General features: G+C 52.4%; 1 protein-coding gene across 3 annotated transcripts in view; it reads left to right on the top strand.

Annotated features, from left to right (window-relative positions):
• LOC132206188 (class I histocompatibility antigen, F10 alpha chain-like) overlaps window positions 1–13,988 on the top strand; it is a 38,240-nt gene that overhangs the window by 6,472 nt on the left and 17,780 nt on the right. For all 3 annotated transcript variants that reach the window (XR_009442907.1, XM_059639394.1, XM_059639393.1), the window contains one exon: window positions 1,779–2,039. Coding sequence is in view for 2 of the 3 variants with exons in the window: in XM_059639394.1 (XP_059495377.1) it covers window positions 1,779–2,039 (261 nt within the window). In the remaining variant the exon portion in view is untranslated. The remainder of the gene's footprint in view (window positions 1–1,778; window positions 2,040–13,988) is intronic.

The following is a 13,988-nucleotide window of genomic DNA, read 5'->3' as shown; positions in this document are numbered from 1 at the left end:
CCCTTCCCTACCTCCCCACCTACACTCACCTCCACTGGCTTCATCCCCGCCTCTTTAACTTGTCTGTCTCCTCTCCACCTATCTTCTCCTCTATCCATCTTTGATCCACCTCCCCCCTCACCCTATTTATTTCAGAACCCTCTCCCCATCCCCCTTTTGTGATGAATGGTCGAGACTCCCAACGTCAGCTTTTGTGCTCCTAAGATGCTGCTTGGCCTGCTGTGTTCATCCAGCTCCACACTTTGTTATCGTGGTGGTAGAGGGTTGCTTTTCAGACTGGAGCCTGTCACCAGTGTTTTTCCACAGGCGTCGATTCTGGATCCTGTTTGTTTGTCATTGCTATGAATAATTTTTATGACAATATTGAAGGCATGGTTCGTGAGTTCGCAGACGGCACCAAATTCGGTGACATAGTCTGTAGTGAAGAAGGTTCTCTCAGATTATAAAGGAATCCTGATTAAATGGTTCAATGAGCTGAAAAATGGCAGATGGAGTTCTATTTGGATGAATGCAAGATGTTGCATTTTTATGGAACAAACAGAGTCAGGACCTATACAATTAATGGTAGACTCTTGGGTATTGTTGCAGACTTGAGGGACATAGAGGTTCAGGGATGTAATGCTTTGAAGTTTGTGTCACATATCGACAAGGTGGCTGGAAAGGTGTTTAGCATGCTTGACTTCATTTATGAGTCCTTTGAGTATTGGAGTTGGTAAATCATGTTGATGTTGCACAGGACATTGGTGAGGCCCCTTCTGTGGTACTGTGTCCAGTACTGCAATAGGACAGATATCATTAGGCTGGAAAGGGTTCAAAAGAGATTCATCAGGATGTGGTTGGGAAGGGAAGGTATCACTTATAAAGACAGGCTTTTTTCCCGGGAGTGTAGAAAGTTGAGAGGTGACATTATAGATGTTAAAAAATCATGAGGGGTATTGATAAGTTAATAGTAGGTGTCTTTTCTGTATGATGGGGGATTTCAAGACTGAGGGTATATTTTTAAGGTGAGAGGAGAGAGATTTTAAAAAAAGACACAAGGGGCAAAATGTTTTTACAAAGAGGGTGGTTTGCATGTGGAATGAACTTCTTGAGGAAGTGGTGGATGTGCCAGGCACAGGCAGGTAGGACGAGCTCAGTTTGGGATTATGTTTGGCATCAACTGGTTTGACCAAAAGAACTGTTTCTGTGCTGTATGACTCTAAAGTTCTATAAGCCTCCTCTGATAGTACCTTTGAAGCCCACAAACTTGGCTGTCCTGTTTGCAAAGGCCAAGGAAGCAGATACTCGGAAAGGCCCTTGCCTGCCTGTTCCTGTCTGTGCTGTTCACCGTCTAACCGATACTGCCTTTCCTTTGTTGTCACTCGATCAAATTTCGTTAGCTGCTTTCAACAGCGCACATTATCATAAAATAGGATTTTTGGAATATATTTCTCGAAAATTTCTTCTTAATGTATACAGTTTATTTCTCAGGCTCTTTGTGCCTATATTGATTGAACACAGGAGTGCGGACGTTTATCTTCTGTGTAATGTGTTATGATTTGCTTATCATTTCAAGTCATTTAGTAAGCTGCAATCAGCTGTGAGGAAGGGTCACTGGACTTAAAACCTTTTAGTTTGTTTTCACTCCACAGATGCCGTCAGACCCACTGAGTTTCGCCAGCAATTTCTGTTTTAGTTTCAGAACTCCAGACTCTGAAATTTGTTGTTTTGTTTTAGTTTTGTGATATTTTCAGTGTTTGATTTGCCAATAGTGAGGATTTCTTCTTTTTCTCCTCTAGAGTCTCATTCCCTGCTGTATCAGTACACCTTAAATCATGGGAGACCTGATTTACCAGAGTATAGTGTCCTGGGGATTTTGGATGGCTGTGAGATATACTATTTTGACAGCAATATGAAAATAACCGTTCCAAGGCAAAAATGGATGGCGGAAGCATTTGACAAGACTTACTGGGAACAGTGCACTATCACCGAATCTGGCTTCCATGGAATCATTAAGGGACAGGCTGATGAATGGCTCCAGAAAGAAAACCAAACATCAAGTGAGTTTATTCATTTGAAGTGAAGGCAGTGAATGACAGGTGATTTTCCTGTTGGATGGGAACTGTGCAACAGGAGTGTTGAACCATTCTGCTATCTGCTAGACCTTTCCTGCCAATGTCATTTGATTTTCCTTTACTCTTTCCCTTTTGTTTTTTTATAAATTGCCTTGTGTTTGTGCACCACAGGCTGAGCTGCATTTACTGCATGTGCCTAGTTGCCCTGGGAAAGTGGTGGTGAGCTGTGTAATTGAGTCACTGCAGCGTATGTGTTCTAGCTAGATGCAAAATGTCCTTGGAGAGGGAACGATAGGACTTTGATCCAGTGGCAGTGAAGAAACAGTGATATATTTCCAAGTCAGGATGGTGAGTAGCTTGGAGGAGAGCTTGCAGATGTGGCTGTTTCCTTGTATCTGCTGCCCTTGTCCTCGAGGGTAGCAGTGGTTGGCAGTTTGGAAGGTGCTGTCTAAGGATCTTTGGTGAATTTCTGTGGTGCATCTTGTGATTGTAGCAGTGTGTACTGAGTGTCAATGGTGAAGGAGGTGGATGCTTCTGGATGTGTTGCCGATCACGTGGGCTGCCTAGTCCTGATGGTGTCAAGATTTTTTTCTGTGTTGCTGAAGCTGCGCCCATCTAGGGAGAGTATACCATCATAGTGTGGCCTCACTTGGAATATTGCGTGCAGTTCTGGTCGCCCCATTACAGGAAGGATTTGGAAGCATTGGAAAAGGTGCAGAGGAGATTTACCAGGATGTTGCCTGGTCTGGAGCAAAGGTCTTATGAAAAAAGGCTGAGGGACTTGGATCTGTTCTCATTGGAGAGAAGAAGGCTAAGAGGGGATTTAATAGAGACATACAAGAAGATCAGAGGATTAGTTAGGGTGGACTGTGAGAGTCTTTTTCCGAGGATGTTGATGTCAGCTTGTACGAGGGGGCATAGCTACAAATTGAGGGGTGATAGATTGAAGACAAATGTCAGAGGCAGGTTATTTACTCAGAGAGTGGTAAGGGCGTGGAACGCCCTGCCTGCCAACGTAGTTAACTCAGCCACATTAGGGGCATTTAAACAGTCCTTGGATAAGCAGATGGATGATGATGGGATAGTGTAGGGGGATGGGCTTAGATTAGTTCACAGGTTGGCGCAACATCGAGGGCCGAAAGGCCTGTTCTGCGCTGTATTGTTCTATGTTCTATATTCTACTCCTGACTTGACTATGTTAGATGATGGAAATGCTTCGGGAATTCAGGAGGTGAGTTACTTGCTGCAGTGTGCTTTACCTCTGATCTGCTATTGGAGCCACTGTATTTATATGGTGAGTCCAGTTGAGTTCCTAGTCAATGGTACTTCCCAGGTTATTAAGAATGGGAGATTCAGTGATGATAACAGCATTGAGTATCAAGGGATGGTGGCTATATGGTCTCTTACTGGAGATGGTCAGTACCTGGCATTTGTGTGGTACAAATGTTACTTGCCAATCATCAGCTCAAGCCTGGATATAGGTCAGATCTTGTTACATTTTAACATGTATTGGTTTCTCATCAGAGGAGTCTCGAATGGTGCTGAACATTGCACAATCATCAGCGTACATTCCCACTTCTGACCTTGTGATGGAGCGAAGGTCATTGATGAAGCAGCTGAAGATGTTTGGACCTTGAATATTACCCTGAGGAACTCCTGCAGAGATGTTCTGGAGCTTGAGATCACTAACCTCCAACAAGAATGGCACAGTGGTTAGAGAAATGCAGTAGCTCAGTGGTTGGCACTGCTGCCTCAGTACTAGGGACCCATGTTTGATTCCACCCTCGGGTGACTGACTGGAGTTTGTGCATTGCCATTATGCCTGCGTGGGTTTCCTTTGGAAGCTCCAGTTTCCTCCCATAGTCCAAACATGTGCAGGTTGGGTGTTCGCCATGGAAAATGTGGGTTACAGGGCCAAGGTAAGGGGATGGGTCTGGGCGGGATGTTCTTGGGAGGGCAATGGGTGAATGTTTCCACACTGTAGGCATTCTATGACCCATGATTTAAAGAACAGCTATCTTCCTTTCTGTAAGTTATGACTCCAATCAGCAAAGAGATTTCCCACTGATTCCAATTGTTCTAGACATCCTTGATGTCACGCTCGGTCAGTCTCACCTGTGGAATTCAGCTCTTTTGTCCATGTTTCAGCCAAGGCTGTAATGATTTTGGGAGCCAAGTGGCCCTGGCGGAATGCAAACTGGGCATCACTAAGCAGATTATTGCTGAGCATGTGCTGCTTGATAACCCTCCCAAGGACATCTTCCATCAATTTACTAATGATTGAGGGTAGACTGATGGGGGTGGGAATTGATTGCGTTGGATTTGTCCTGCTTTTGTGTACAAGACATACTGGGCAATTTTCCATAGTGTCAGGGGGATGCCAGTGTTGCAGCTATGCTGGGACAGCTTGACTAAGGGAGCAGCACAAGTCTCTGGGCCACAAGTCTCCAATATTATTTCAGAATGTTGTCAGGACCGAGAGTCTTAATAGTTTCCAGTGCCTCCAGCCATTTATTGGTGTCACCTGGAGAGAATTAAATTGGCTGAAGACTGAAATCTGTAACGATGGGAACCACCAGATGAGACCAAGATGTATGATCTACTCGGAACTTCTGGTCAAATACTGTTGTGAATGCTCCAAGTTTATCTTTTTGCACTGGCATGTTGGGCTTACCCATCACTGAGGATGGGATATTTTGGTGCCTTCTTTCTCCAGTCAGTTATTTAATTGTTTACCACCATGAGCAACTGGACGTGGCAGGACTGCAGATCTTAGATCTGATCAATTGGTGTGGGACTGCTTAGCTGTGGATATCAGCTTATGCTGTTTGGCATGCAAGTAGCACTATTTGGTAATGTCACCACATTGACAGCTCATTTTTAGGTGTGCCTGGTGCTTCTCCTGGCATGCCTTCCTGCATTCTCCATTGAACTAGAGGTAACCCCTGGCTTAGTGACTATAGTCGAGTGAGGGATATTGCAAGCCATGAGGTTGCAGACTGTTTTGGAGCACAGTTCTGCTGCTGTTGATTACCCACACTGCCTCACGGAAGCCCAGTCTTGAGTCACTTAATCTATTCAAAACCTGACCCAATTTGCATGATTGTCATGCCACACCACATGATGGAGTGTATTATTAACGTGAAAGGGAGACATTATCTCCAAGAGGACTGTACGGCGGTCACTCTTTCTGGAACTGTCATGGACAGATGCACCTGCAGCTAGCAGATTGGTAAGGATAAGATCAAATATGTTTCTCCCTTTTTGTTGGTTGCCTTACCCCATGCCATAGACCCTGTCTGACAGTGATGTCCTTTCGGACCCAACCAGCTTGATCAGTAGTCGTACTACTGAGCCACTGTGGGTGGTGGACATTGAAATCGGGCACCCAAGTGCATTCTGTGCCCTTGCCACCCTCTGATTCTTCCAGGTGCTTTCAACATGGAGGAGCATATGACTGTATACCACTGTGCTGTCATCTTTACTGGCTCTGCCCTGCTGGTGGGAAAGTACCTATCCAGGGATGATGGAGGTGTTGTTGGTTTCATTGTTTAAAAGGTATGATTCCATGAGTATGACTATGTCTAGTATGACTAGTGAGAGACAGCTGACCCAATTTTAGCACAAACTCCCGACTTAGTAGCGAGGACTTTGCAATGCTGACAGGTCTGTTTTTGCCATTGTCATTTCCGGTCCTTAGGTTGATGCTCCAGCCTGTTGCATTTCTTTATTATTATGTTACTACAGTAATTTATTGTTATGTGTTCATGAAAATGTGTATAAGCTGCCACCATTAATCCAGCACTATCTTAATTGTATACACTATAAAAGAGAAACAATGCAAACAAAGTGAAGAAAAATTCCACTTTTTGCTCCAACCATGGATTCTTGATTTCAGAAGTAGCTATGAGTTATGCCTTACTCAACATCCAGCAAAGTTGGCCCTGAGGCCGCAACACTGAGGAGGAAGCGTGCTGAAGCAGTGTGCACAGTCGCCGACCAGACCCAGGATGTCACCTCTGCCAAAGCTGCCTCATGGCTACCGATACTGCACCTGCCACCAGACATGGAGGCTGTCCCAACTCTTGAGGACTGGGGCCCATTCTCAACTTCCAAGGACCGAAGGACCATCCAAGTGAACTCCTGAGGATTGAGCGATCGTTCACTCTGCCTCTGAAACTCCAAGGAGAAGGACTAACCCCAAGCCATCAAGGGTTCGACAGTTGCTCAAGCCACAATTGCCATGGCCATGAGGAATGGGCTGGATCAGCTGCTCAGCAGCTATCCGCAACCTCTCCTCACCACTACAGCCAGACACAGAAGACAAAATGAATGAGTGAGTTTTGAGAAGATTTGTAGCTCAGGTTGAGTTTCTGGATGTGAGTTTGCTCGCTGAGCTCAAAGGTTAGTTTTCAGACGTTTCGTCACCATTCTAGGTAACGTCATCAGTGAGTCTACGAAGAAGCGCTGGTGTTATGTCCCGCTTTCTATTTATCTGTTTAGGTTTGTTGATGTTGATTGTGTTGACAATGTGTTGATTGATTCGGAGCCAACCTACCATCCTCTGAGAAAAAGAACAGGAAATGACATCACCAATGCAGGAAATGACATCACCAATCCAAGGAAACCTAAACAGATAAATAGAAAGTGGGACATAGCACCAGCGCTTCATCGGAGGCTCACTGTTGATGTTACCTAGAATGGTGACAAAACATCTGGGGACAAACCTCACAGCTCAGTGAACTAGCTTACATCTCAAACACAATAAAGACCCACTCTCTTGTGGACTGAGAGGACGAGAGTGCTGTCTTGGAGGTGAAAGGAGGACGTTGGGTTGGCTGTGCACCCTTGCGACCAGTGGATCTTAATGCTGGCTTCGGCCTAACGCTGGTTCAGGGGAGCAGCCAACCTGCAACGATGGCTGCGGCAAGTGCTCGTGCCCCAGGTCAGGGGGTCCGGAACACCATCCGTGTTTCTGTAAAGAAGGTGGATGAAGGTGCACCTGTGGACCGCACCTTCTTCGTGAAGAGGGTCCTGTTGGACTGTTGTGAGTTTGCTGCTGCGGACATTTACTGCCTGCAGGATTTCCCCGGAGGGGGTTTTTACGACGTGACCTTCCGGAGTGCCAAGCTTTGCGAGCGCTTCCTGGAGGTTTTCAAGGAGAAAGGAGGTGAGGGCCCCCTCTCGGTATTGACCGCTGTCCCGCTGTTTGTGATGCCAGCGCAGAGGAGCCGTATGGTGACTGTACACATGTACAATCCGCATGTGCCAGCAGTTGATGTCCTGACCTTCCTCGGAAGGTACGTGAAGGTAGAAGCGGACCTAACTGACATCGTGGACCCCTTTGGCATCTGGACGAGTAAGAGGCAGGTCAAGGTGACGCTGAGGATGGGCGCAGACGGGAATGTCGCACACCCACCGTCCAGCTTCGCGATCGGCGGGAGCAGGGGCTACCTGACCTATGCAGGGCAACCTAAAGTCTGCCATGCCTGTGGTAGGTCAGGTCACGTGGTGGCCGACTGCAAAGCCACCATCTGCAGGAACTGCAGGAAGGAGGGACACCTTGCAAAGGATTGCCCACGAGAGAGAAGCTGCAACCTTTGCGGGGAAGCGGGCCACTTCTATAGGGCATGCCCGCGGCGGGGTACCACCTACGCCCAGGTCGCCGGCAGGGGCAATGCGGGGCCAGCCCCCCGGAGGAGAAGAAGGCACCAGGGCCCAGCAAGGACCCCACTAATGTGCAGGAGGGCCAGGCCGTGCAGGAGGGCCCAGCCCTGCAGGATGGGCCCGAGGCCAGCAAAGCACCCCTGCAGGCTCCGATCCCCCCCGACAACCCGGAGCCAATGGAGGCGGCGGCAGGCAGCCCAGGGGAGTGGACTACAGTCCGGAAAGCGAGGAGGAAGGTGCGTCGACGGGCCCAGGAACCGCAACAATCAGGAGGGAAGAGGCAGCTACAGGGGGGCTATAAGAGCTCCTCTGACGAGGAGGATTCGGAGAGGGCCCACCCGAAGCAGAAGTTAAAGGTCTCGAGGGGGAAGGAAAGCAGCACCCCGCTTCCAGGTGACGGGAGGCGTCCTGAGGCTCACTCCGACACCCAGTCAAGTGCCGCTGGAGCACTGGAGGGCCCCCCGGAACTTCCAGGCGGGAAGGAGGAAACAGCAAGTCCCCAGCCTGATCCGGAGCCGGACCCTCCTGCCTCCGCACCCCTGGCGGGGGGATGCCACCCGGAAGGCAGCACAGATGGTTTCCTGAGCCCAGAGAGCGTCCAGCAGTTAGCCCGGGCAATGGGCATGAAGGGACAGATGGAGGGGCTGGACCTTGGACCTGGGGAGGGTACTGCGGTCACTGCCCACAATGGGGGTACGAATTGCGAGCATTAATGTGCGCAGCGTCAAGTCAACCGCGAGATGTGTGTCCACGTTGGCCTACCTGACCACCATCAAGGCGGACCTCCTGTTTCTGCAGGAGTGCGGGATACCGCACCTCGGCAGGTACGGGAAATGGTCCGGCGCCTGGACCTGTGGGCCTTCGATCTGGTCGGGGGGTAACGACTGTCGCTCCTCGGGCCTGGCTATTCTGCTGCGGGGGCGCAACTTCACCATCTCTCAAGTTCAGGAGGTGGTGGGGGGGCGCCTCCTAGTGGCTGACATCACCTACAGGAATGCTCCCCTGAGGCTGATCAACGTGTACGCCCCAGTGATACGGAGTGAGCGGTTGGACGTCCTGCAGCGGCTTCCACCCCTGCTGGCTACGTCCAGGCCGGTCATCCTAGGCGGAGACTTCAACTGCATCATTGATGCAGATGGAAGATCCGGCGTGGGGACAGCGGGTGGGGGGATTCAACTGGACGTCACGTCCAGATTCCTGATGGGCACGGTGAAGGACGCTAAGCTGCTCGACGTCTTCAGCACCCCTGCAGACGGAGCGCAGCAGAGGTACACCTGGTCGCGGCCAGACGGGTCTATCCGCTCAAGGATAGACTTCCTGTTTGTGTCACGGACGTTCTCGGTCAGATCCACTGGTGTCGAGCCGGTGTTCTTCTCTGACCACTGCCTCCTGTTGGCCGACTGTCACTTAGAGGACGACCAGCCGGCCGGCAAGGGGACGTGGAAGCTCAACACGACTCTGTTGACCCCAGAGAACGTCGAGGAGCTTAAGAGGGAGTACACCGGTTGGAGAACCGTGAAACCCCTCTTTGAGTCTCCAGGCGACTGGTGGGAGACGGTGAAGGAGAACATCAAGAGGTTCTTTGTCCTCAAGGGTGTTCAGAAGGTAAGAGAGAGGCGGGGAAAGCTGTCGCGAGTCCAGAAAAGGGTGCAGAACCTGCTCCTTCTGCAGTTGATGGGGGTCGATGTCACGGAGGACCTCCGCGAGGTGAGGGGCCAGCAAGCCTCGCTCTTCGCCGTGGAGGCCTCCAGGATAATCTTCCGGTCCAGGGTCCGCTCCGTGGAGCAGGACGAGACGTGCTCGCGTTTCTTCTTTCAGAAGGTGCACAAAGAGAGCTCTGTGCTTAGCCGGCTGAAGGAGGACGACGGCTCGGTGACGTCGTCTCGGCCCGACGTTTTGAGGATCAGCAGATCCTTCTCTGCCGGACTGTACGACACGAAGCCCACGGACAGCACGGCCTCCGAGTCGTTCCTGTCGTCTATCACGGAGGTCTTAGACGACGGCACGAGGGAGTGGCTGGACCGGCCGATATCCCTGGACGAGCTGGCCAGAGCCCTCAAGTCCTTGCAGAGGAATAGGACTCCCGGAAGTGATGGCTTACCGGTCGAGCTGTATTCTGCTCTGTGGGGCCTGGTCGGCCAGGACCTGCTGGAGGTGTACGATAGTGCGCTTCGGGCAGGGGAAATGTGCAAGTCCATGAGGAAGGGCATCATCACCCTCATTTACAAGAGGAAGGGGGAGAGGGAAGAAATTAAGAATTGGCGTCCCATTTCACTTTTGAACGTGGACTACAAAATCCTGGCCAAGGTCATTGCCAACCGGGTCAGGTCTGTCCTGGAGTCGGTGATTCACCCTGACCAAACCTGTGCTGTGCCGGGCAGGAAGATCGCTGAGAGCCTCGCGCTCATCAGGGATATGATCGCCTACGTACAGGACAGGCGGGTGGACACCTGCCTCGTCAGCCTGGACCAGGAGAAGGCCTTCGACAGGGTCTCTCATGCTTACATGAGGGACGTCCTCTCCAAATTGGGGTTCGGGGAGGGCATCCGCAATTGGATCCGGCTGCTCTACGCCAACATCGTTAGCGCAGTCTCGATCAACGGGTGGGAATCAGACAGTTTTCCTGTTAGATCTGGAGTCAGGCAGGGCTGCCCGCTCTCTCCTGCCTTGTTCGTGTGCTGTGTGGAGCCCTTCGCCGCCTCCATCAGGAAGGACGTGAGCCTGAGGGGCGTGACTATCCCAGGCAGCGGAGGCCTGCAGGTCAAGACCTCCCTGTACATGGATGATGTCGCCGTCTTCTGCACCGATCGTCGGTCGGTGAGTAGGCTGTTGGACATCTGCGGCCAGTTTGAACTGGCCTCGGGTGCCAAAGTCAATAGGGGTAAGAGCGAGGTCATGTTCTTCGGGAACTGGGACGACCGCTCCTTCATCCCCTTCACCGTCAGGACAGACTACCTGAAGGTGCTGGGTGTTTGGTTTGGTGGAGCTGGGGCATGCACTAAGACTTGGGAGGAGCGTATCTCCAAATTTAAGCAGAAGCTGGGCAGGTGGACGCTCCGGTCCCTCTCCATCGCGGGTAAGAACCTGGTTGTCAGGTGCGAGGGGCTTTCGGTACTGTTGTATGTGGCGCAGGCCTGGCCTATTACCTGGACCTGCGCCGCTGCGGTCACCCGGGCCATCTTCCACTTCATTTGGGGGTCGAGGATGGACCGGGTCCGCAGAGATACCATGTACAAAGACCTGGGAAATGGGGGAAAGGGTGTACCGAACGCCACCCTCGCCCTGACGGCTACCTTTGTGTGTGGCTGCATCAAGCTGTGCGTAGATCCTCAGTACGCAAACACCAAGTGTCACTACTTACTGAGGTTCTACCTGTCCCCGGTGTTGCGAAGGATGGGCCTGGCCTCGTTGCCGCGGAACGCTCCGAGTAGTTGGACCGTTCCGTACCACCTGTCCTTCGTGGAGAAATTTTTGAAAGGAAACACCTTTGACCACAAGGCCGTCAGGCAGTGGTCAGCACGTAGTATCCTCAGGACCCTTCGGGAAAAGGAGAGGGTGGATCCCGTCGTGTGGTTCCCCATGCAGACTGCCAAAGTCGTTTGGCAGAATGCCTCATCGCCAGAACTTTCAAACAAGCACAAGGACATTGCTTGGCTGGCGGTGAGAGGGGCTCTGCCAGTGAGATCCTTTATGCATGCCCGGAATCTCTGCACCACCGCACGCTGCCCTCGAGGTGGCTGCGGGGGGGACGAGACTGTTGATCACCTCCTTGTGGAGTGTGCCTATGCGCAGGAGGTCTGGAGGGGGATGCAGTGGTATTTGTCGAGGTTCGTCCCGAGCAGCTCCGTGACGCGGGACTCCATGCTCTACGGGCTGTTTCCCGGGACGCACACCGAGACCAACATCAACTGCGCCTGGAGGACCATCAATGCGGTGAAAGACGCTCTTTGGTCTGCCCGCAACTTGCTGGTCTGCCAGCTGAAAGAACTGACCCCGACCGAGTGTTGCAGACTGGCGCACTCCAAGGTCCAGGGCTACGTGCTGAGGGACGCGCTAAAGCTTGGGGCAGCCGCCGCCAAGGCGCGGTGGGGAAAGACCACCGTATGAGCCCCCTCGTCCAGAAAAGGGAAAAGAATCCTATCTGGTAACTGGGCCCAGCTGGCGCCTTCCCCAACTGGTCAGGGGGCCAACTGGGGCTGTGCGGGGTGACGACTGCTGGGGTATTTTTCTTTGCTTTGTTTTTTTTTCTGTTTTGTTTTTTTTTCCTTTAGTTGGTGTATGTACCCCCTGGGTAACCCGGAGCGGCTTGCATGACTGGGTAGGTGTGTAAATATGTTTTATTTTTTGTACATCTTACGAATAAAGTATATTTTTTCAAATAAAAAAAAAAGGTGATGAAACGTCTGGGAACAAACCTTCCAGCTCAGTGAACCAGCTTACATCCAGAACAAAATAAAGACCCACTCTTTTGTGGACCGAGAAGAGGAGAGCACGACTGTTGGAGCTGGAAAGAAGACGTCGGGTTGGCTGTGCACCCTTGCAACTGGTGGATCTTAATGCTGGCTTCGGCCTAACGCTGGTTCAGGGGAGCAGCCAACCTGCAACGATGGCTGCGGCGAGTGCTCGTGCCCCAGGTCAGGGGGTCCGGAACACCATCCGCGTTTCCGTGAAGAAGGTGGATGAAGGTGCACCTGTGGACCGCACCTTCTTCGTGAAGAGGGTCCTGTTGGACTGTTGTGGGTTCGCTGCTGCGGACATTTACTGCCTGCAGGATTTCCCCGGAGGAGGTTTTTACGACGTGACCTTCAGGCGTGCCAAGCTTTGCGAGCGCTTCCTGGAGGTTTTCAAGGAGAAAGGAGGTGAGGGCCCCCTCTCTATATTGACCGCTGTCCCGCTGTTTGTGATGCCAGCGCAGAGGAGCCGTATGGTGACTGTACACATGTACAACCTGCATGTGCCAGCAGTTGATGTCCTGACCTTCCTTGGAAGGTACGCGAAGGTGGAAGGGGACCTAACTGACATCATGGACCCCTTTGGCATCTGGACCAGTAAGAGGCAGGTCAGGGTGATGCTGAGGATGGGCGCGGATGGGAACATCATACACCCACCATCCAGCTTCGCGATCGGCGGGAGCAAGGGCTCCCTGACCTACGCAGGGCAACCGAAAGTCTGCCATGCCTGCGGTAGGTCAGGTCACGTGGCGGCCGACTGCAACCATCTGCAGGAACTGCAGGAAGGAGGGTCACCTTGCAAAGGATTGCCCACAAGAGAAAAGCTGCAACCTTTGTGGGGAAGCGGGCCACTTCTATAGGGCATGCCCGCGGCGGGGGACCACCTACGCCCAGGTTGCCGGCATGGGCAATGCGGGGCAAGCCCCCCCTGGAGGAAAGGAAGGCACCAGGCCCCTGCAAGGACCCCCCTAATGTGCAGGAGGTCTAGGTCGTGCAGGAGGGACCAGCCCCGCAGGAGGGACCCGAGGCCCGCAAAGCGCCCCTGCAGGCTCCGCTCCCCCCCGACAACCCGGAGTCGATGGAGGAGGTGACAGGTGACCCAGGGGAGTGGACGATGGTCCGGAAGGCGAGGAGGAAGGCGCACCCGTGGGCCCAGGTACCGCAACCATCAGGCGGGAAGAGGCAGCTACAGGGGGGCTATAAGAGCTCCTCTGACGAGGGAGATTCGGAGGAGGCCCGCCCAAAGCAGAAGCTAAAGATCTCAATGGAGAAGGAAAGCAGCACCCTGCTTCCAGGTGACGGGAGGCGTCCTGCGGCTCCCTCTGACACCCAGCCACGTGCCACTGGGGACCTGGAGGGCCCCCCGCAACCTTCAGGTGGGAAGGAGAAAACAGCGCGTCCCCAGCCTGACCCAGAGCCGGACTCTCCTGCCTCCGTATTCCTGAGCCCGGAGTGCGTCCAGCAGTTAGCCCGGGCAATTGGCATGAAGGGACAGATGGAGGGGCTGGACCTTGGACTTGGGAAGGGTATTGCGGTCACTGCCCACAATGGGGGTACGAGTTGCGAGCATTAATGTGCGCAGCGTCAAGTCCACCGCAAGATGTGTATCCACGTTGGCCTACCTGACCACCATCAAGGCGGGCCTCCTGTTTCTGCAGGAGTGCGGGATACCGCACCTCGGCAGGTACGGGAAATGGTCGGGCGCCTGGACCTGTGGGCCTTCGATCTGGTCGGGGGGTAACGACTGTCGCTCCTCGGGCCTGACTATTCTGCTGCGGGGGCGCAACTTCACCATCTCTCAAGTTCAGGAGGTGGT

The sequence above is a fragment of the Stegostoma tigrinum genome, chromosome 34 (assembly GCF_030684315.1).
Source record: "Stegostoma tigrinum isolate sSteTig4 chromosome 34, sSteTig4.hap1, whole genome shotgun sequence".
Lineage (NCBI taxonomy): Eukaryota > Metazoa > Chordata > Chondrichthyes > Orectolobiformes > Stegostomatidae > Stegostoma > Stegostoma tigrinum.
Note: the sequence above shows the minus strand (reverse complement) of the source record. Positions and strands in the feature narration are given on the sequence as shown.